The sequence below is a fragment of the Dasypus novemcinctus genome, chromosome 8, assembly GCF_030445035.2.
Source record: "Dasypus novemcinctus isolate mDasNov1 chromosome 8, mDasNov1.1.hap2, whole genome shotgun sequence".
Classification (NCBI taxonomy): Eukaryota; Metazoa; Chordata; class Mammalia; order Cingulata; family Dasypodidae; genus Dasypus; species Dasypus novemcinctus.
The window spans coordinates 84,693,127-84,715,912 of record NC_080680.1 but is presented as its reverse complement, the minus strand read 5'-3'; the positions used below and the strand labels follow the sequence as shown (position 1 = coordinate 84,715,912).

Sequence of the window (22,786 nt, the reverse complement as noted above, 5' to 3'; positions counted from 1 at the left end):
AGTATGGTTACAGGTCCAATTCCAGTTACAATTCACAGTTTGATTCATCTGGACTTTGATTATAGGAATGAGGATGAAGTCAACTTTTTCCCCAAATGGTTATTTGTCCCAATCTCATTTATTGAATAATCCATCTTTTTGCTAACTTAAAATACTACCATCATAAATGTAAATTTAACCAAGTTTTATCATAAATCACATTGGGGAGCAGTTAGCTGGAGCTCATTACATAAGATGTTGATTCACTAACAATCAACTCTTGGCCAACAACACTTCATGTCATGCCCAAATGAAGTTTATCTAATACATTTATTTTCTTCTTAAAGCACATCACAACAGCAAAAATCACCTACAAAAAGCACAAAAATGCAAAAAACATGGCACTATAAATATACCACAAAAAGGACTCTTGTTTATAGTACAAAAAGCTGAAAACATTCAAGAAGGCAGAGCCTTCTTGTTTGACCTCAACTGGGAATGTGTGCTTCTGATAACCCAAGTTTTTCATCGGCTCTGTGTGTATCTGTGAGAGCACCACAAATACAGAGTTGGGGATTATAAATAAATTTTAACCAGTAGATGAATTTACAAATATGGAATCCATGAATAATGAGGATTGACAGCACATACTTCCACTGCTACTACTATGTGTCACTACTGCCTGATGTTCATACTCACCATTTCATTGGGATGGACCAAAAACAAATAGATGCCTGGATGTTTGTCAAAAACCTGGAAGGAACAATTGGCTTGTTCCATCCGACAAAGTGCTTCAACACATAATTCACCTAAACAGAAAAATATAAACAAGTAAATTTAAGATGTAAATTGTATCAACTTATCAAGATTCCCTAAATCTGGCTCCTTCAGTTGTTCTATAAGTGAAATATTTTTTTTTCTTTAACCTGGGACATAAATATGCAGATAGTAGGGATGCAGGAATAAGATTTACCTATCTGACAGATTAATCACTTGAACAGTGTGTTTTTATTAATTATTCTGACTTTACTAGTATATGCATCTTCTATGCTTGGTGTAATTATCTCCACAGGTTACTTTTTGTAGTAAGAAGTATGAGTACAGGTTCAAGTCCATTTCCACTTTACATTTTATTTCATCTGGACTTAATGTGATTACAGGAGGAATGAAGTCAACTTTTCCCCCAAAAGGTTACTTGTCCCAATCTCATTTATTGAAAAATCCATTTTAATATTCAAATGTATATACTGTGAAATGCAACCATCATAAAACACTAAATTCCACAAATAAACTTAGATATATTTCTGAACTCTCTATTCTGTTCCACTCATTTGTCTATGCTAGTCTGTTCTCATTTCTGTTGCTTTTTTGGAAAATTCCTTATGTTGCCGGATTTCCTCAAAACAACTGGTTATGTTACATAAAAGAATTTAAGAGCATGCCGGTTTAGTTAGGCCAGTAGTTTATTAAGGAAATGCGATGAGGAGAAAATAACAGATTATGGGTTCCCAGGTATACTTGCAGGGTGGTCCAGACAGAGAAGGAGAAAGGGCCGATTTAGGTTCTGTACACGCTTTTTAACTATTAATTATTCCTCCCACTTGCTAACGTTTAGGGGAGGGGTCCCAATTGTTTGCTGTTTTGATTACCCCACCCATCAATCCTGACACACAAACCCTAGGGGGGAGGGCAATGATAAGGCCCCTTGAGAATATCCCTGGGTTTTCCTTGGTCTTGGACAAAATCTCACTCTAAATGGAGGATTCTCACAGGTTCTTCCAGTAGCTTTCTGATGGGGGTCTTTCAGAGGATTTCCAGGTGGAATTCCATGGCCACGTATTTCACAGCCATGTTTTTCCACCAGTTGTCTTTTCATTCCCTAAACTAACCTGTATCACTTGTATTCTTGTATTTCACAATCATTATATACAGACTCACACATATTCCCTATCAGATTAATCAACTTTAGTTTTGTCAAGCTTCAAACTATATTATGGAGAAAAATAGCTAGAGGACTGGCAGAAACTGCCTGGGGAAAAAATCTTCTAGGGTTTAGCACATCAGCAGTAGACTGGACACCACCCAGAGGAGGGAAAAAGGAAAAGAATCACAATGGCAAACTGAGTCAACAGCAGCAGCTGCTACTGCCAGCACCCTCCCCCAACTTAAGACACCTGAATTTTCAGGATTCTGGGCCAGTGGCTACAAAGGGGCCCCAGGGATCCACCTTCCTAGGAAAGGGGAGAGAGGAGGACACAGCCTAAGACTGACTCAGCTTCTGACCCGCAAATTTGGTCTGCTGTGTTCAACAAGCCCTTCCAGGATGGGTGACAAAATGCCACTGATTGCCTTGGGAGCCAGCACAGGAGTAAACAGATCAGGGACCTAAAGAAATCAGACCCTCTCAATCTCCCGCTCTACTAACTGGGACTGATTGCTGAGGACTTAACTCCCCAGGATAGGGGACAGAGAGGAACACAGCCTAAGGCTGACTGAGTTTTCCACCCATAAATTTGGTCTGCCGTGTCCAACAAACCCTTCCAGACAGGGTGGGGTCCCACCATTGTTTGCCTTGGAAGGCAGTTCTAGACTAAAGAGTTCCCAGACTGAAGAGATCCTACACAATCTCCATCCCAACTAACTGAAACTGATTGTTGAGGACACAGAGGGGAGCGGAATTATTTCCTAACCAAAGAAAGGAAGAGGGTCATCAGCAAAGGTTGGAGAACTGACTCTGAGAAAGTTTGATTTACAAGGCTCTTAGCCTCCAGGCAGAAAACTGTTATCACACTGATCCAGTCCCTCTTGCAACAAATACACAGTGACCAGTCACTGAACTGAGAAGGCTGCCAAAGAGCAAAATCTACTGGCAGATCAGGAAAATGCACATGAGGAAATTAAAATTAAGTGAGAGGCTTTTTCTAGCCTTTATAGTTTCCCTCCCCAAAGCCTTAGGAAGTGGGTCTGTAACCCATTACTGGGTCCACAGCCAAGTTTTGAGCAACTAACAGGGACAACCCAAAAGACATGGGTTGAACCAAGAATAAAAAAATAGCAGGAACACACAGCCACTAAATCCCTATGAAAAAGAGAGAAAATAAGCATCTGAGTAAACTCACAATCCTAATCAGATGCCAGGATATGAGCAAAAAATTACAAGCCATACTAAGAAAAGACATGGTCCAAGAAAAGGAATATATGAAAGTCCCATAAGAGATGAAGGACATGAGACAACTAATCAACAAAATGCACACAAATTTTCAAAATGAAATTAATAAGTTGAAAGACAATATGGCTAAACAGATAAACAACATCAAGAAGACACTGACCAAGCACAAAGAATATGAAAACCTCAATAGAAAAGTAACAGGGAGTGGATATGATTCAAGTAGATGAGTGACCACTTTCCACATGTGAGGTCCTGGGTTAAGTCCCCGGTGCCTCCTAAAAACAAAAACACAAACAACAAGCAAACAAATGGGGGAGGAAAAAAAACTCAGGGAAGCTGATGTTGCTCAGGGGTTGAGCACCAGCTTCCCATACATTAGGTTGCTGCAAAAGGAACTGAAGTTTTTAGACCATGAATTTTAAATCATTCTAACTAGGCTCAAACACATCTTTATCAATCAAAATAGGAATCATTAGAATCAACACATTTTTGGAAACGAGAATAAGTTTGTTTATTTCTGTAGCATAAAAATCCATGCTTCGGGATTCAACCAACTCTTGGAAAGCATGTTCTGCATCCTGCTGGTTGTGGAAGTGTTTTCTCTGCAAAAAGATGTGAAGATGCTTGAAGAAGTGGTAGTCAGTTGGCAAGAGGTAGGTGAATATGGCAAATATGACAAAACTTCATAGCCCAATTTATTCAACTTTTCAAGCATCAGTTGAGTGACATGTAGTTGGGAGTAGTTGTGGAGAAGAAACTGGGCCATTTCTGATGACCAATGCTGGCTGCAGGCATTGCATTTTTGGTGCATCTCACTGATTTACTAAGTATACTTCTCAGATGTAATGGTTTCGTTGGGATTCAAAAAACTGTACTGGATCAAACTGGCAGCAGACCACCACACAGTGACCATGACCTTTTTCTGGTCCAAGTTTGGCTTTGGGAAGTGCTTTGGAGTTTTTTCTGGGCCCAACCACTAAGCTGGTGATCGCTGATTGTTGTATAGAATCCACTTTTCATTGCACTTCACAATCCGATCGAGAAATGGTTTGTTGTTGTTGCACAGAATAAGAAAAGACAACACTTCAAAATGACAATTTTAGTGTTTTCAGTCAGTTCACAAGGCACCCACTTATCGAGCTTTCTCACCTTTCCAATTTGCTTCAAATGCCTAACCACCATAGAATGGTCAACATTGAGTACTTTGTGTAGTTTAAGAGGATCCATTTCAATGACTGCTCTCACCATTAGTCAGTCAACTTCCGATGCCTGGCCAATAAGCTCCTCAACTTCAAGGTTCTTGTCTCCTGTGCAAAACTTTTTTTTAAAAAGATTCATTTATCTACCCACCCCCTGCCCCACTGTCAGCTCTCTATGCCTATTTGCTGTGCATTCTTCTGTGTCTGTTTGTCTTCTCTTTAGGCATCACTGGGAACCAATCCTGGACATTTCATAGTGGGAGAGAGGTGCTCAATCTCTTGTACCACCTCAGATCTCTGGACTGCTATGCCTTATTGTCTCTCCTCTGTCTCTCTGTTGCATCATCTTGCTGTGCAAGCTTGCCGTGCGGAAGAACACTCCCACACTGGCCACCACTCTGCTTGGGCCAGCACTCCATGTGGGCCAGTTCACTGCACAGTCCAGCATGCCTTCACCAGAAGGCCCCCTGGAAATCAAACCCCGGACCTCCCATATGGGAACCCAATCACTTGAGCTACATCCGCTTCCCTGCAAAGCTTCTTGAACCACCACTGCACTACACATTTGTTATCAATTCCTGGGCCAAATGTGTTGTTGATATTGCACTTGTCTCCACTGCTTTACAAACCATTTTGAACTGAAAATAAGAAAATCATTCCAATTTGCTTTTCGTCTATCATTTCCATAGTCTAAAATAAATACAAAGTAAACAGCAAGTAGTAAATCATTAGGCAAAAAAACTAAGTGAGAAATGCACATTAACTGATGTATATAACAACATTTATTTAAGAATGTATGCCAACATCAAATGGAAAATTTCAAAAATACAAAACTGAATTACTTTTGCACCAACCTAACACAAGGTCTGGGGTTCATTATCTTTTAAAAAAAAAAAAAGAGAGAGCAGATGTGGCTTAAGCAGTTGCGTGCCCACCTCTCATACAGGAAGTCCCAGGATCCATTCCCAGTGCCTTCTGAGAAAGCAAACAATAAGCAAAACAAATAAAACCAAGTCAGGGAAACCAATGTGGCTTAGTGGTTGAGCGCTAGCTTTCCACACACAAGATTCCAGGTCCAGTCCCTGGCTCCCCATTCCTAAAAAAAAAAAAAGCTATTATCTCAAGAACTGGGAAGCTGATGTGACTCAATCAATTGGGTGCCTCCCTCCCACATGGAAGGTCCTGGGTTCAGTTCCCAGTGCCTCCTAAAAAGAGACAAGCACACAACAAACAGAATACAGCAAGCACAAAAAAAAGAGGAGGGGAGGATAAATAAGTCTTTAAAAAAAAAAAGCTCGTTGGAATGAAAGACATGATAAACAAGATAAAAAACATATTAGAGGCAAACAACAGCAGACTCAAAATAATAGAAGAAAGAGTAAGTGATACTGAAGACAGAACAGCTGAAATTGAAGACAGGAAAGAATGGAAAAAACTAAGCAGGTCCTCAGAGAGTTGAATGACAACATGAAATGCAACAACACACATGTCATGGGAATTCCAAAAGGGGAAGAAAAAGAAGGCAGGGCAGAAAGAATATGTGAGGAAATAATAACTGAAAATTTCCCACCTCTCACAACAGAATTGATCTTACAAGTCCAAGAAGCACAACATACACCAAAGAGAATAAATCTGAACAGACCTACTCCAAGACACATACTACTCAGAATGTCAAACTTCAAAGATAAAAGAGAAAATTCTGAGATCAGCAAGGGAGAAACAAACCATCACATACCAGGGAAACCCAGTAAAATTTAGTGTGGATTTCTCATCAGAAACCATGGAGGCAAAAAGACAGTGATATGATACAATAAGGATACTGAAGGGGAACACTGCCAACCGAGAATTCTTTATCTAGGAAAACTGTCCTTCAAATATGAAGGTAAGTTTAAAATATTCACAAACAGAAACTAAGAGGGTTCATAAAAAAGAATCCACCTTTACAAGACATATTAAAGGATGCCTTAGAGAGAGAAAGACAAGACAGGAGACTCTTGAAGATGAGTATAGAAAAAATAATAACAGAAAGGATAATCAAAAGAGTAAAAAGACAGATGAAAATAAGGTATGACATATGAAAACCAAATAATGGAAGACTAAATATTGTGAAGATGTTAATCCTACCCAAACTGATTTATAGATTCAATGTAATACCAATCAAAATTCCAACAGCCTACTTCACAGAAATAGAAAAGGCAATTACAAGATTCCTTTGGAAGGGAAAGTGCATCCAAATAGACAAAAGCATTCTAAAAAAGAGCGACTTGGGAGGAATTTCACTGCCTGACCTTGAAACATATTACAAAGCTACCGTAGTCAAAGCAGCACAGTACTGGCATAAAGACAGACCCATCGACCAGTGGAACAGAATTAAGAGTACAGAAATAAACCCTCACCTCTACGGCTAACTGGTTTTCAACAATCCTACCAAGTCTGTGTTAACAGTCTCTTCGGCAAATGGTGCTGGGAAAACTGGATATCCAAAACCAAAAGAATGAAAAAGACCCCAATATCACTCCCTACACAAGAATCAACTCAAAATGGATCAAAGATGGAGTGGATGTGACTCAAGCAACTGGGCTCCTGTGTACCATATAGGAAGTCCAGGGTTCGATGTCCAGGGCCTTCTGGTAAAGGCAAGCTGGCCCACACAGAGTGCTGGCCTTCGCAAAGTGCTGGCTTGTGCGGAGCACTGCCCCGCGCAGAAGAGCTACCCCACAAAGGAGTGCTGGCCCACGTGGAGAGGTGACACAGCAAGATGATGCCACAAAGAGAAACAAAGAGGAGAGATAATAAGAGATGCAGCAGACCAGGGAGCTGAGTAGGCGTTAAGAGCATGATCGCCTCTCTCCCATTCTGGAAGGTCCCAGAATCAGTTCCTGGAGCTGTCTAATGAGAACACAAAGAGACACAGAGAACACATAGCAAATGAACAAAGAAATCAAGACAACAGAGGGAGGGGGTTAAAATGAATAAATATATCAATAAATCTTTAAAAAAGAGAAAATTGTTTTAAAAAAAAAAAAGGTGGATCAAAGACCTAAAGGTAAAAACCAGGACCATAACACTACTAGAAGAAAATGTAAGGAAACATCTTAAAGACCTTATGATTGTTAGCAGTTTCTTGGACCTTACAACCAAAGCATGTGCAACGAAGAAAAAAATAGATAAATGAGACCTCCTCAAAATTAAACACTGTTGCACCTCACAGACTTGGTCAAAAGGGTGAAAGGCAGCCAACTCAACAGTAGAAAATATTTGTAAATCACATGTCTGTTAAGGTTTAATATCCATGATATACAGAGATGTTACAACTCAACAATAAAAAGACAAACGACCCAATTAAAAGATGGGCAAAAGGGGAGATGTGTCTCAAGCAGCAGAACATCTACTTCCCACATGGGAGGTCCAAGGTTCAATTTTCAAGATTTCCTCCAAAAACAACAAGCAAAACAAATGAAAAAACCACCTCAGGGGAACCAATGTGGCTCAGGGGTCGAGAACCAGCTTCCCATATATGAGGTCCCAGGTTCAAATCCTCAGCTGCCAGTACCTCAAAAAGAAAATGGGAGGGCAGGGGGATGCAAAAGACTTGAATAGACAGTTTTCCAATGAAGAAATACAAATGGCAAAAACAAAAAAACATGAAAAAATGTTCAGGGAAGCATACGTGGCTCAAGCATTTGGGCAGCTGCCTACCACATGGGAGGTTACAGGTTTGATTGCTGGTGCCTCCTAAAGAAGACAAGCAAGACAGTGAGGTGATGCAACAGGCTGGCATAGTGAGCTGACGCAACAAGATAACACAATGAAGAGACACAACAAGGAAAGACAATGAGAGACACAGCAAGCAGAGAGTGGAGGTGGCTCAAGTGATTGGGTGCTTCCCTCCCACATGGGAGGTCCCAAGTTCCGTTCCCAGTGGCCCCTAAAAAAAGAGGTGCACACAATGAATGCAAAAAATGGGGGGAGGATGCAATAAATAAAATAAATCCTTAAAAAAGAAGTTCAACATCACTAATTATTAGGGAAATGCAAATCAAAACTACAATGAGGTATCATTTTACACCTATCAGAATAGGTCACTATTAAAAAAGACAGAACTACAAGTGCTGGAGAGGATGTGGAAAGACAGGAACACTTACATTCAGTATTGGTCAGAATGTAGAATGGTACAGCCACTGTGAATTGTTTGGCAATACCTGAAGAAGTTGAATATAGATCTACCATGTGACCCTGCAAAAACACTACTGGGTATATACACAGAAGAACTGAGAGCAGTGACACAAACATCTGCACACCAATGTTTACAGTGGCATTATTCACAATTGTCAAAAGGTAGAAACAACCCTGGTGTCCATCCACCGATGAACAGATAAACTGTGGTGTATTCCCTCGATAGAATATTATGCAGCTGTAAGAAGAAATGAAGTTGTAAACCACATAACATGGATTAACATGGAGTCCATTATGATGTGTGAAGCAAGCAAACACAAAACATACTATATGACTGACTGCACTACTATGAACTAAATATAGTAACATGCTGTATAATTACATTTATATAAAATGTAAATATAAATCAATTTGCAAAGATGAAATTAGATTAGTGAAGCAGATTTGGCCCAATGTATATAGTGTCTGCCTACCACATGGAAGGTCCAAGGTTCAAACCCGGGCCTCCTGACCCGTGTGATGAGTTGGCCCATGCGCAGTGCTGATTCATGCAAGGAGTGCCATGCCACACAGGGGTGACCCCTGTGTAGGGGAGCCCCACACGCAAGGAAATGTGTCCCACAAGAGAGCCACCCAGTATGACAACAAAAAAGTGCAGCCTGCCCAGGAATGGCACCATACAGAGAGCTGAGGCAGCAAGATGATGCAACAAAAAGAAAAGCAGGTTCTGGGTGCCACTGACAAGAATACAAGCAGACACAGAAGAACACTCAGTGAATGGACAGAGAGAGCAGACAACTGAGGGGGAGAGGGGGTGGGGAAGGGGAGAGAAATTTTGAAAAAAGATTAGTGGTTATATAGGCTGAGGAAGGCATACTAAGGGTGGAGAGTTTTTATTTTTGGAGTAATGAAATAGTTCTAAAATTTTTTTGTGACACACAACATTTGATTATACTAAAAGCCAACTGATTATATACACTTTGGACAGATAGTATGGTATGTGATTATCTCAATAAAACTGCTTAATAAATAATTGTGTGCAAACAGAAATAGCAGCTATGTACGTACAGCAGGGGAAACAGAGATTGAGAAGTGAAGAATTTTCTTCTCTTTATTATTATTGAAATAAATGAAAATGATCTAATAATGACTGACATGATAAATGCACAGCTATGTGATTATACCAAATTCCACTGATCATATACTTTGGATGAACTGCATGCTTTATTAATATGTATCAACAAAACTGATTTTGTTGGCTTCAGAGAGAGGGGATAAAGACTAGAAGAGCATGGAAGGGGAAACAGATGTGGCTCTACCAACTGGGTTCCCATCTATCACATAGGAGGTCCAGGGTTCAATGCCCAGGGCCTTCTGGCAAGGGCAGGCTGGCCCACGTGGTGAGCTGGCCTACGCAGAATGCCAACCCATTCAGGAGAGCCGTCCTGCATGGGAATGCCACCCTGAACAGGAGTGCTGGCCGACGCAGAAAGCTGATGCAACAAGAGACACAGAGGAGAAAAAAAATAAAAAGACATAGCAGAACAAGGGAGCTGAGGTGGCACAAGAGAGTAATCGCCTCTCTCCCACTCTAGGTCCCAGGATCGGTTCCCAGAGCCACCTGATGAGAATGCAGGCAGAGAGAGAAAAACACACAGTAAATGGACACAAAGAGCAGACAACGGGGCAGGGGGAGGGGGGTGGAGAGAGAAATAAATAAAAATAAATCTTTAAAAAAAAAAGGTAACGACCATGGAGGGAGTTTCTGGGGTATTTATTAGTAATGTTCTGTTTCTTGATCGAAAGGCTGGTTACTTAAGTGTGCTTTAGTTTGTGAAAAATCATCAAACTTATATACCTTTTGGTGTATGTTATTCTTACATAAAAATTTGAAAAATGCCTTGTTAGAATTTTTAAAATAATTACTGATTCATAAAGAATTAACTAAAGTAATCGAATCTTCAGATCTACCTTTCCATTTACTGAAAATCCACAGGAGAAACAAGTTAAACAACCTAAGAAGAAAGCAATCTAGAAAGTGTGTTAGTCTTTAGGACATCTACATGGCCTTTCCAACAAGTCAAATTCATGGCCAAAAAAAGAAAAATGTGTGTGTTAGAAACTATTCTAGGGAAGTGGACTTGGCCCAGTGGTTAGGGTGTCCGTCTACCACATGGGAGGTCCGCGGTTCAAACCCCGGGCCTCCTTGACCCGTGTGGAGCTGGCCCACGCGCAGCGCTGATGCGTGCAAGGAGTCCTGTGCCACACAAGAGTGTCCCCCGCGTAGGGGAGCCCCACGTCCAAGCAGTGTGCCCTGTAAGGAGAGCCGCTCAGAGCAAAAGAAAGCGCAGCCTGCCCAAGAATGGCGCTGCACACACGGAGAGCTGACACAACAAGATGATGCAACAAAAAGAAACAAAGGTTCCCGTGCTGCTGACAACAAGAGAAGCGGAAAAGAAGAAGACAGAGCAAAAAAACACAGAGAACAGACAATCAGGGCAGGGGAGTGGGAGGGAAGAGGAGAGAAATAAATTAAATAAAATTAAAAAAAAAAAAAAACTATTCTAAATTAAAAGAGACATAAGAAACATGAACCTAAAGCAAATTCTGATTTCTAACTAGATTCTAAAAAAACAGCCAAAAATGCATTTTGCAACTACCAAAACAATTTGAATATGGGCTAGATATTAAATGCCTTTAAAGGTATTATTTTGTTAGGTTTGACAGATCAGGAAAATGCTTTTAATTTTAAGAGATTCCTATTAAGAGACACAAATATAACTGACCAAAATCTAGACAGCCCAAATATGCATACCATGATGATTGGTGAAAATTACCATTGACCAGTGGTTCTCAAATGGGTGATTTGGCCCCCCAGGGGACAACTGGTAATGTCTGGAGACATTTTGGTTGTCACAATGGGAGGAGTGGTGATGTGCTGCTGGCATCTAGTGGACAGAAGCCAAGGATGCTGCTAAACATTCTGCAATGTACAGGACAGCCCTCACAACAAAGAATTATCCAGTACAGAATATCAGTGCTGCTACAGAATAATTACAATGAAAACCAACAGAAGAGACGAACTGATATGTAAAAGAACTCCAATTATAGCAAAATGTTACCAACTGTAGAATCTATGTGATGGATATATGGTATTCCGTGTTCAATTCTTTCATAAACTTTTATGTTTAAAAATCTTCGTAATACAGTGTTGGGAAAAAATATCAAGTATCCTAACTATATGTTCAGCAATCAAATTTTCAATATACATAAACCTAAATTCCTAAAATAAAACTGATAAAACTTTAGGAGCACCCAAGATACTCACTAACACGCTCATGTAGAAGTAGATAAGGATATTTCAGTATTTCAAGAAGAGGAACTCGAAGCTTATTTTCAAAGTCTTGGCCAGTAAAGTCAAACAGATGTGTCTCTCCATTGTTGTCTACTATATATAACTCATCATCATCTCCAATTTCTGCTTTCATGGATTTTTCAAAGTGATTTATGAGACGTAAGGTTTCTAATTCCCATAAAACCTACAGCAAAAGAGAAATGGGCAATGTGCTTTACATCTTGTTATAACAAAATATGCTGGATGTGATGGTCTTTTTAGAAAGCCTTTTTCCTAAGCATAAAAGTTTAGAAGTTTAAAGAAGCACTACATATTACATATAAGGTTTATTTAAAGAAAATGATCACTAAAATATAGTCACTTCTATGAGATTAAGTAAGAGTATGAGATATTTAAACTTTTTTTGCAGAGTTTTAGTACAAATATCTCAACATCCCTTTCAACTATAACTATACTACTTTCAAAGGAAATAAGAAGCTTGAGCTTCTTTGTTAAAGGCATGAGCTAGGCCTTCTAGTTTTGCCCGTCTATTTTCCAGTCATAGGAACTTACCACAGAACATTTCTAAGGTAAGTGGTTTTATTTGTACAAACCTTGCCTCCCTCCTGTGGGAACAAAGGAAAATGCCTAACCCATCATTAATTGTCTATGAACAAGGAGTAGCAGGTGCACAGGGCTAATGCAGAAAAAAACAGGTAGGAGGCAAAGACAGTCATGTAAATTAGATAGAGAAACCCAGTCTTGTGACCACAAAGATAAGGGTCTCTAAGCAAAAAACCATGGGAAAACATTAAGAAAGGCTAGGCACATTCCACCAAATACTCCCAAGTCCTGTGATTTATTATGCCCCAGCATTGCATTTTCTTTGTTCTCTTCCTATATAAATAGTTGCATATCCCCACTTGAATAGTGGAGTCCTACTTGGGGTGCAGGTGCTGCCCTAGACCACGTCTCCTATACATATGCTTCCCTAAATGAACATCTGTATGACTTATCCTCATCAACAGCCAAAGGTGTTCTTTGGGCTCTTGAGTAAAGGCAGTAATACCCTGAAAATTGAGGCTGTGTTTCTACAGTAGTACATCAGCCTTGGCATATAGATATTGGTTAACATCATAAGAAAGACACTTTATAAATGCACATTTTCTCAACAGATTCAAAACTAAGCATCCCTTCTCTACATATTCTACACATCTTTACGGTCTATGTTCTCTTTTACATCAACAAACGTAATAAATCAAATATCTGAAGTCACGTATTTAGAATTCTATCTTCCACTTTGGCTATTATGACCAGAAAATAAGTTTGGTCTTAGAGGTTTATACCACTTACCCATTAAAAAAACAGAAGAAAAAAACTAAAAAAAAAAAACAAAAACGCAACTATTAATCAATAAATATCCCAAGCCACACAAATACATGATTGTAGCAATGTCAAATAAATTGAGATAAGACACAAGCAAACCATAAATCTCTTTTCATGAAATTGACCCTTTATGCCAAGGTGGCTGACATATTGGATCCTAAAATTCTGCTTTAGGTTTCAATTCAATTCTATCAGTCACTAAGAATTTACTCAGTGTTTACTATGTGCCAGGCAACGAGTCAGCTACTAGAGGGGCCATATTAGCCTTCAGAATTTAAATCATATCACCATTTCCCTTAATTCTTCCAACGAAGTTCAAGTTTGTTCTCTTCTAAGTTATTAAGCTCAGAAAAATACTGCCCACTGAATCTATATTACCTCATGCAAGAATGGCAATTCATCTCTTGCTTTGTGGTATTCAGCCACACACTCCAAGCAGTAGCAGAGATCTTCATCAGCTGTTTGAAATTCACTGGAGTGGTTCTTGGCTGCATAGCCCTTCAAAAAGTCAATAGTGGAAGCACCACCTGGTGTACACCAACAACATGTGCTCATTCTGTACCTACATCCAGAAAAGATGACATTTAAAGACTAAAGGAAAAAAGAGAACACTTCAGCCCTATTCTGTGTTGTGTGGTGTTCAACTTAAAATGTACTTCTACAATAATCAGAATGTTTTGCTGACCATCTTAATGATCACTGACTAAACTCAAATCTGTGCCCACTCTTAAAAACCTTATCTTTGTGCTCACTTTTGTAGCACATATACTAAAACTGGAACAATACGGAGAAGTTAGTGTCATCCCTGAACAAAGACAACACTCAAATTCATGAATGTTCCCTATTTTTTTTAAATGTTTGGAATAATTTTGGATTTACTAAAAAGTTACAAAGATGGCAGGGTTTCTGTTTATCCTTCACCCAGCTTCCCCTGATGCTCTCACTTAACTACACTACCTTTGTCAAGATGAAGGAATTAAAATTAACATTGGTACAATACTGTTAAGTAAACTACAGAGTTTGAGTTTTTTAAGTTAAAAAAAAAACAAACCTTACATTTAACACATGAAAAATATAGAATGAAAGTACTATTAGAAATAAATATAAGGCAATACACAGTTGTGTTACAAAAGACAGCTCAAAGCTATACAGTACTAACAGAAAATGTAGAGAGAGAAAATTACCTGTTTTCAAAGTACTGATTTTATAATGTTCTAGTAATGCCCCGAAACCAAAGTCAAAGGCTTAGGAAAACTTTCACATTCCCAGAGGCTAAGTTCTATGTCCCAGAAATTCCTGGATATAAAATTCCGTAAATATTAAGCTGTACCAATAACAAAAACCTATGCAGAAAAATATTTTTCTTGATGAAAAAGAACGTATACATGAACGCACATGTGTGTATGAACTGCTGCCAATAACTCAATTCTCTTCAATGCACGGTAAACTCTAATAACAAAAAAATGTTAACCTGTTGCTACTAAGTTTGATTCTTAGAGGTTTTTATTATCTCCAACATAAAATAATTTGTTTTTATAATACTATCAGTGCGTCCACTATCTAAACTCAAAAATGAAAGGGTTAAAATGAAACAATCTTCCAGGAGCGGGTATAGCTCAGCATTGAGCACCTGCTTCCCATGTGCAAGGTCCTGGGTTCAATCCTTGGTACCTCCTAAACAAACAAACATCTTCCAAGTCCTAGTAGTCTCAAAGAGAACAAAATAGCAAGATGGTAATGGGAAGCAAGAGGAAGCCCCCGCCCAGAACCAAATTTGTTAAGGTCTGAATGAAGACACATGAGGCAAGTTTTTCAGAATTGCGGGTAGCATGAAATTGAGAGGACTGGCAAATAAGATGGGAGACCAGAATCTGAGAGCTCCATGGATAAACTCTAATGAGGTATGATAAAAATAAGCTAAAATTCTGTATTTTTAATCCCTATAACTAAATGGATACAGAAAGCCAATAGAAAGCTCACTGTTCGTAAACAGTGTATGGTTAACTAAATAAAACCAAATGCCTGTACTGATACAAAAAAAAAAAAAGGCTGGGGCAGGGAAAATACAAGATGAGCCTGCAGCATTTTCTTAGTGCCTGAATGAAAGTCTTCAAATTACAAAAGGATGGGGGCATGTCAAAGGGACACAGGAGCCAACCTGAAAGAGCTCCTGATGGTCAAAGCTGAAACAGCATGAGCAACATAATAATGTAATCCTGGATTATAACCCAAAGTATAAAATAAATATACATGAATCCATACTGATATAAATGAAGAATTCCAAATTCTCCCCATTCCAGAAAGGGGGGGGGGCTTAATTCCAAGTCACCCTTGAATGTAGACTGGACTTAGTGAATTGCTTCCCAGAAAGAGTATGGAAAAGGAAAAATAGTAAATTTACAGCAGAGAAATCTGGCAAACAAAACCTTAACCAAGTGTTCAAAATTAACATCATAAGCCATACTGATAGCCCTGACAGAATGTAAAAAAGTAACTTAAAGTTTGTGTATACTGTGTACACTGGTTGTGATTAAACCAGTGTAATCATGAGAAAAACAGACAAACCCAAAGTGACTAATATCTAACAACTATCAGCCAGACTGCAACATCCAAGGGGAATCCGAGGACATTTCCTTACATATGCAAATACTGACCAACCAGGGAATTTTTCAACAGACCTGATCAGGAGAAACTTGACCTTAAAGTAACCATCCAATTGATGTAAAACACCAGCCTGGAGTGGGGTGGGGGAGTGGGGTGGCGTGGTGGTCATAAACCCAAATGTTAATTGCTATGTTCATTTCATAAATTTGAAAGAATCTAACCCATACATTCTCAAGAGGAATGATATCACCCTCAAGAATGAAAATTGGTTCACGGGAGATGAAAAAGTCCTACTGTTGTTAGGTATAAAGCACAGTAAGCATTTACTATCTGTGATATTAAAATTTCATGGGAAAGTAGGGGGTGTATGGGAAAAATATACCAAGTACATGCCACGGACCACAGTTAGTGACAACAATCCGATCATGTTCTTTCATAACTTGTAACAAATGTTCTACAGCAATGTAAGGTGTTGGCGGAGGGGTAATATATGGGAATTCTGCACAATATGCGTGATTGTTTTGTAAACTCACAACTTCTCTATTAAAAATTTATTTTTAATTAAAAAATGTTTCTAAAAAAGAAAAAAATTCCATGGGAAGGACAAGTAGGATAAAATATCTAAAGTCTCCTTGCAAGGAAAGGGAGGGGAGAAATAAAAGGTTACGAAATCCAGCCCAAGTCTCTGAATATTTTTTATGTAAACTTGGCAGAATGAGCTTTTTAAATATATTTCACACTAAAATTCAGAGTACATAATCTATGCTAATGAGAAATCGATTAACACCCTGACAGAAATTAGAGTTTACTGAACTTTTGTGTCATAATGCCAGTTCCTAAAGAGATTTTTAAAAAATTTTAATTCCTTAATTTCTTATACCTACAATTAAATAAATATACAATGCATATGTATAATCGATATATATCTCCTGTGATTTTTTCCCAACTTATTAAATATTAATTTTTTACTTTCCTCATGCTTCTAAAAAAAAGAATGTGGGGTAGCTATCAACACTAATATACATATAATATAAAAAAGATTTAAAAGAGATACTAAAAAAAAGAAATAAAAACAGAAGCCTGATTTCACAAAATCCTAAATTAGGAGCTTCCTGAAAAGCAGAGTAGAGATAATATGATAGGTTACAGCACTCAACAGAGGAAAAGAAGTCTGCAAGGTGGGCTGGAGAATCCAGCACTTTCTTGGCACTAATTCTAATTTAATTACATTTTAGTAATGCCTATTTTTTTTTTTTAAAGATTTATTTATTTATTTAATTTCCCCCCCTCCCCTGGTTGTCTGTTCTTGGTGTCTGTTTGCTGCGTCTTGTTTCTTTGTCCGCTTCTGTTGTCATCAGCGGCAAGGGAAGTGTGGGCGGCGCCATTCCTGGGCAGGCTGCTTCTTTCTTTTCACGCTGGGCGGCTTTCCTCACGGGCGCACTCCTTGCGCGTGGGGCTCCCCCACGCGCGGACACCCTTGCGTGGCACGGCACTCCTTGCGCGCATCAGCACTGCACATGGCCAGCTCCACACGGGTCAAGGAGGCCCGGGGTTTGAACCGCGGACCTCCCATGTGGTAGACGGACGCCCTAACCACTGGGCCAAAGTCCGTTTCCCAGTAATGCCTATTTTATAGTGCAAGGGTGCAGCAGACTAGAGGATAAGGAGTAATATAACGGATTGGGTCTCCACTATGTCTTTTCAGATTATAAAATTACTTCATTCAAAGAGTTTCTCATACCTGAAAGGCCACTATTGTAACAATAGGGATAAAGTTTGCAAATGATGTTTTTTTCTCAGTGATCTAATTCAAAATGGGGAATGAACTTAGGAGATCTAAGGATAGAAAGTTAAACGTATTAAGAGATTTTTCAAAAATCAATTGTTTCGGCGCACAGAGCCGGAGCAGGATCCATAGCCGGGAGGATGGAGAGGAGGGGGGAGGAGGGGGAGGAGGCGCTGGACGGGGGATGGGGAGGATTGTCAGTAAACAGACCACACCATGCGTGAGTAGAAGCTAGTGGTCCTTGGTTCAGGAGGCATGGGGAAGTCTGCTTTGACAGTTCAATTTGTTCAGGGAATTTTTGTTGAAAATATGATCCTACAGAAAGCAAGCTGAAGTAGACTGCCAATACTGTATGCTCGAAATCCTGGATACAGAAGGGACAGAGCAATTTATAACGATGAGGGATTTAGATATGAAGAATGGCCAAGGGTTTGCACTAGTATATTCTATTACGGCTCGGTTCACATTTAATGACTTACAGGACCTGAGGGAACAGATTTTACAGGTTAAGGACACAGAAGATGTTCCAACGATTTTGGTTGGCAATAAATGTGACCTGGAAGATGAGCGAGTTGTTGGCAAAGAACAGGGCTAGAATTTAGCAAGACAGTGGTGTACCTGTGCCTTTTTAGAATCTTCTGCAAAGTCAAAGATCAGCATTAATGAGATATTTTATCATCTGGTCAGACAGATAAATAGGAAAACACCAGTCGAAAAGAAGAAACCTAAAAAGAAATGATGTCTGCTGCTCTAGACCCACAGTAAGCAGCAGCTCTGAGCCAGATTACAGGAATGAAGAACTGCTGCCTAATTGGAAAGTGCCAGCATTCCAGACTTCAAAAAATAAATCTGAAGAGGCTTCTCCTGTTTTATATACTATGTGAAGAATTTAGATCTTATATTGGTTTGCACAAGTTCCCTGGAGAAAAAAATTGCTCTATGTATATCTCTTGGAAAATAAGATAATAGTATTTCTCCTTTGCGATAGCAGTTATAACAGATGTGAAAATAAATATACTCGACTCTAATAAGATTATACAAGAGCATGGGTGCATTTCAAATGTTAGATATTGCAACTATAATCAAATGATTTCATGACCTTTTTATCATGATTCTTCCCTATCAAGCACTAAAAAGGTGAACCATTATACTTTATATCTGTAATGATATAGATTATGAAATTTCCCCTCAAGTCATTGCATCCGATAACTTTTTTGAGTCATTGACTTCATTTTATATTTTTAAAAATTATGAAATATCATTCTGTCATTATAATCTAATTAAAACTGTGCATAATGCTTTGGAAAAATGGGTCTTTTATAGAAAAAAAACTGGGATAACTGATTTCTATGGCTTTCAAAGCTAAAATATATAACATACTAAACCAACTCTAATATTGCTTCTTGTGTTTTACTTTCAGACTAAATTACAGTTTTTATGAATCATTAAATTTTAGTACATTTTCAAAAAAAACAATTGTTTCAAGCATGATTTTGGCACATACAGAGGACAGTCAATTTAAACTTTAAAAAATTAAAAGACTGAAATGCAAATAAAATGCTGTGTACTTTAAAATAATTAACAGAGAAGACATCAAAAGATAACTTGTATTAAGAAAACCACGGAGTCTGCTTTTTATTTCAATCAGTTAGGCTACTTCCACATTCCAGAAAGCAGGAATAAATTTTCGCAAACTAGATGGAAGCTACTACCATGGAACAGTTAAGTGCCGTGGACTTTACAAAATACAGAGGATATTGCTGCAGAGCACATCAATAACAGAAATGTATGCTTCTTCTTAAAGGCCATCACGTTATGTCCCAAATCTAAAATCACCATTGGACCAATGGCTAAGCCCAAAAGATCTCAATAGGATCTATCATAATATTTTGGGTAGAAACTATTGCTCATACATGACTGAATCCTGTAATCTTCTGAACTTTGAATTTTTTTTTTGAGGTACCACAGCCAGGAATTGAACCCAGACCTTGCACACAGGAAGCCGGTACACAACCACGGAGTCACACTGCCTCCCCAAGTTGGTTTTTGTTTGTTTGCTTGTTGTTTTTGTTTTTAGGAGGCACTGGGAACCAAGCCCAGGACCTTCCATGTGGGAAGAAGGTGCTCAACCGCTTGAGCCACATCCACTCCCTGTGAGTTTTTATTTATTTATTTTTATTTCTCTCCCCTTCCTCCCCCCTCCCCCCGCCAGTTGTCTGCTCTCTGTGTCTATTCACTGTGTTCTTCTGTGATCGCTTCTATTCTTATCAGTGGCACCGGGAATCTGTTTCTTTTTGTTGCGTCATGTTGTTGCGTCAGGTCTCCATGTGTGCAGCGCCATTCCTGGACAGGCTACTCCTCCTTTTGTGCTGGGCGGCTCTCCTTACGGGGCACACTCCTTGCGCATGGGGCTCCCCTACACGGGGGACACCCCTGCGTAGCACAGCACTCCTTGAGCACATCAGCACTGCAAGTGGGCCAGCTCCACATGGGTCAAGGAGGCCCAGGGTGTGAACCGTGGACCTCCCATGTGGTAGGAAGACGCCCTATCCACTGGGCCAAGTTCACTTCTCTGTGAGTTCTTCTTGAGGTCTATTTTATTATTATTATAACTTAGAATCATTACTGAAGCACAGATTAATATGTCTAGGCAATTCCCAAGCTGCAGAACAGAAAGAAAAACCATTTTCCAAGCACCAAAAAGAGGGTTCATTCATCAATAACATAGGATATTTCAACAGACGTATAGCTTAAGGTTTAACTTATCCTCAGGTTATCATTTCTCAAAATTCGCTAGCCAAATTTCAAAGAACCATCACTTTCTTCTACTCTTCCCAGCTAAGCTTCTTGAAAAAGCAATCTAGGGGAGCATATGTGGCTCAAGTAGTTGAGCACCTGCTTTCCACATGGGATGTCCCAGGTTCAGTCCCCTGGTGCCTCCTTAAAAAAAAAAAAAAAGAAAAGAAACAACAAGCAAGCAAAACAAATGAAAAAACCAACTCTGGGGAGCTGATGTGACTCAGTGCTTGAACACTGTTTTCCCATATACAAGGTCCAAGGTTTAATCCCCAGTTCCCGCAACTCAAAAAAAAAATAAGGCAACCTAGACTAATTTCCCATTTCTTCATCTCCTTTACACTCTGGCTTCTTTCACATGTTCAGTTGAATGTTTTCATAAACATCCCCAATAATCTGTATATTACCAAATATGATAGGTTCTTTACTTGATCCCACTAAAGTATATGAAAATAACCATGCATTCTTTTCTTAGGTAAGACAACAGTTCTCCTGCCACTTCCCTTCTCTCATTTCCATCATTAATTGTCTCTTTCTTTGACCCCCCGCCACTCCCAAGTATCAAAGTTTCCAAATGTTTGTCCACCAGACTCTTACCTTTTCATTCAATAACCCCCTTCTTGGGTGACGTAAATCAATACTGCTTCAACTACTACCTATAATGAAGCAAAGACTGAGAATGTATGTATGATTCTTAAAGCATTACTTAACTATGTATAAACTACTCAATAAGGCACTCCAAACACATATTTTCAAAATCTAACTGCATATGGTGTATCTCTACTTCTGACAAAAATGACCAAAAAATAAAAATGACCAGAAAAGAATGAAGTCTTTCTCTTAGATCTGTTATTCATCCTGTAATCCCCATATTAATGACATTACCATCCATTCAGTTTTCAAATTAGTTACCTGAGAATTATCCTATGCTTTTCTTCTCTTAGCCTCCATCTCTGCCAGTTCCACTGCATCCACCTCCTTAGTTATATGTTTTTCTTCTCAGTCTAACTGCCACTGCTTTAGTTTGATACATTTTCACTATTTACCTGGATTTCTAAAGAAGCCTAACTGATGAGTCTCTTGTTTGATCCACCTCCGTTTTCTCCAAAATGCTGCCAGAGTCCAAAGCACAAATTGGACTTCTGAAACAGAAATAAGTCCTCCAGTTTGGGGATAAAATTCAAACTTTTGAGCTCAACACAGAAAGCTCTCCAGACCTGCCTTCAGCAGCATCTCTTGTTGTTCCCCACATTCACATTCCCTCACTTGATCTTCCTAAAAATGCTTCACTGTGTCTGGCATTCACTGCCTTTATGGAAGCTCTTTTATCTGCCTTGAAAACCCACCCTTCATATCTCTGCCCATCAGAATCACCTTGGGAACTTTAAAAGTAGATAATGAGATTCTATTGCTAAAATTCAGATTCAATTTTAAAGAATTCCACCAGTGATTCTAATAGAAAGCCAAGTTTGAGAACCAGATGTGCGAGCCATTCCTCCAGGGTCAGGTCTGGGAGGCTTGTCTGACCCATCCTCTCCTTTTCTGTATTTGATGATCTGCTTCCCTATCTCCACAGGATCCTGTACTTGTTCCAACACTGCACTTAGCATGTTGGTCTGAACTGTGTACATATACGTCTCCCACTTCTACCATCCACCTGCCCTACCATCAGCAAATTTGAATCTGTTAGGGCAAGGATATATCTTTTTAACACCAGTGTCTTGCATACATTAAGTGGCTGAGAAATGTCTTAAATATTTGTTTTAAGAAAAATTACCTGGGCAAATGATCTACAGAGAAGCAATCTTCTCAGCTGAGATTCCTGGGCTTTTTACGAATGAGTGAGGTTATGCATTCATATATACAACTCTGGCCCCAATAGAACATTACTGAAATTTTAAAAAAAAGAAAATAGACATTTATAAAGTGGTTTTTATTCTCTTTATCTCATCTAAGGCTCATATTCTTATATAGTAGAGACAAATGCTATCAAATGATGAAGGTATTCAAGCTCAGAAAGGTTAGGCAATTTGCCTGTGGACACACAAGTAATGAATAAATGGTGACAGGTGATTCGGACTTCTAGTCCCATGTTCGCTGAGGGGAGAGCTAGGCACTTGGCAAAAATCCCCCAAATTAGCATGTACTGCTAACTTCTGCCGTAGTATCATCAGTAACAAGCTCGTCTGTCATTTTAAATACCAAACCCTTCTTCCTACTCTTGGGGTTCTTTTCCTTTAAGGTAATCGTTCACTTTCGGTCCTGAGGGTCTTTAGTACACCCATCATACAGGAAGGTGTGGAGGGCGGACAAAGCCCTTACGGCTTACTCGTCAGCGTTTCATTTCCTTCAGGTGG

At 39.2% G+C, this 22,786-nt stretch overlaps 1 protein-coding gene, 1 non-coding gene and 1 pseudogene across 6 annotated transcripts in view; 2 read left to right on the top strand and 1 right to left on the bottom strand.

The window, feature by feature from the left end:
* SETX (senataxin) overlaps positions 1 to 22,786 on the bottom strand; it is a 109,827-nt gene that overhangs the window by 86,275 nt on the left and 766 nt on the right. For 4 of the 5 annotated variants that reach the window (XM_004468045.5, XM_058302154.2, XM_058302153.2 and 1 more), the window contains exons 2-6: positions 22,207 to 22,318; positions 21,027 to 21,085; positions 13,622 to 13,805; positions 11,852 to 12,062; positions 679 to 788 (exon numbers count right to left, since the gene is read on the bottom strand). In XM_004468045.5, coding sequence (XP_004468102.1) covers positions 679 to 788; positions 11,852 to 12,062; positions 13,622 to 13,805; positions 21,027 to 21,034 — 513 coding nt within the window. In that variant the 5' untranslated portion in view covers positions 21,035 to 21,085; positions 22,207 to 22,318. The remainder of the gene's footprint in view (positions 1 to 678; positions 789 to 11,851; positions 12,063 to 13,621; positions 13,806 to 21,026; positions 21,086 to 22,206; positions 22,319 to 22,786) is intronic. The other variant, XM_071216878.1, reaches the window with a different exon arrangement.
* Positions 13,988 to 14,093, top strand: LOC111766436 (U6 spliceosomal RNA). The gene has a single exon (XR_002798489.1). It is a non-coding gene; the product is annotated as a U6 spliceosomal RNA (small nuclear RNA).
* On the top strand, positions 17,850 to 18,497 carry LOC101433083 (ras-related protein Rap-1A pseudogene; annotated as a pseudogene).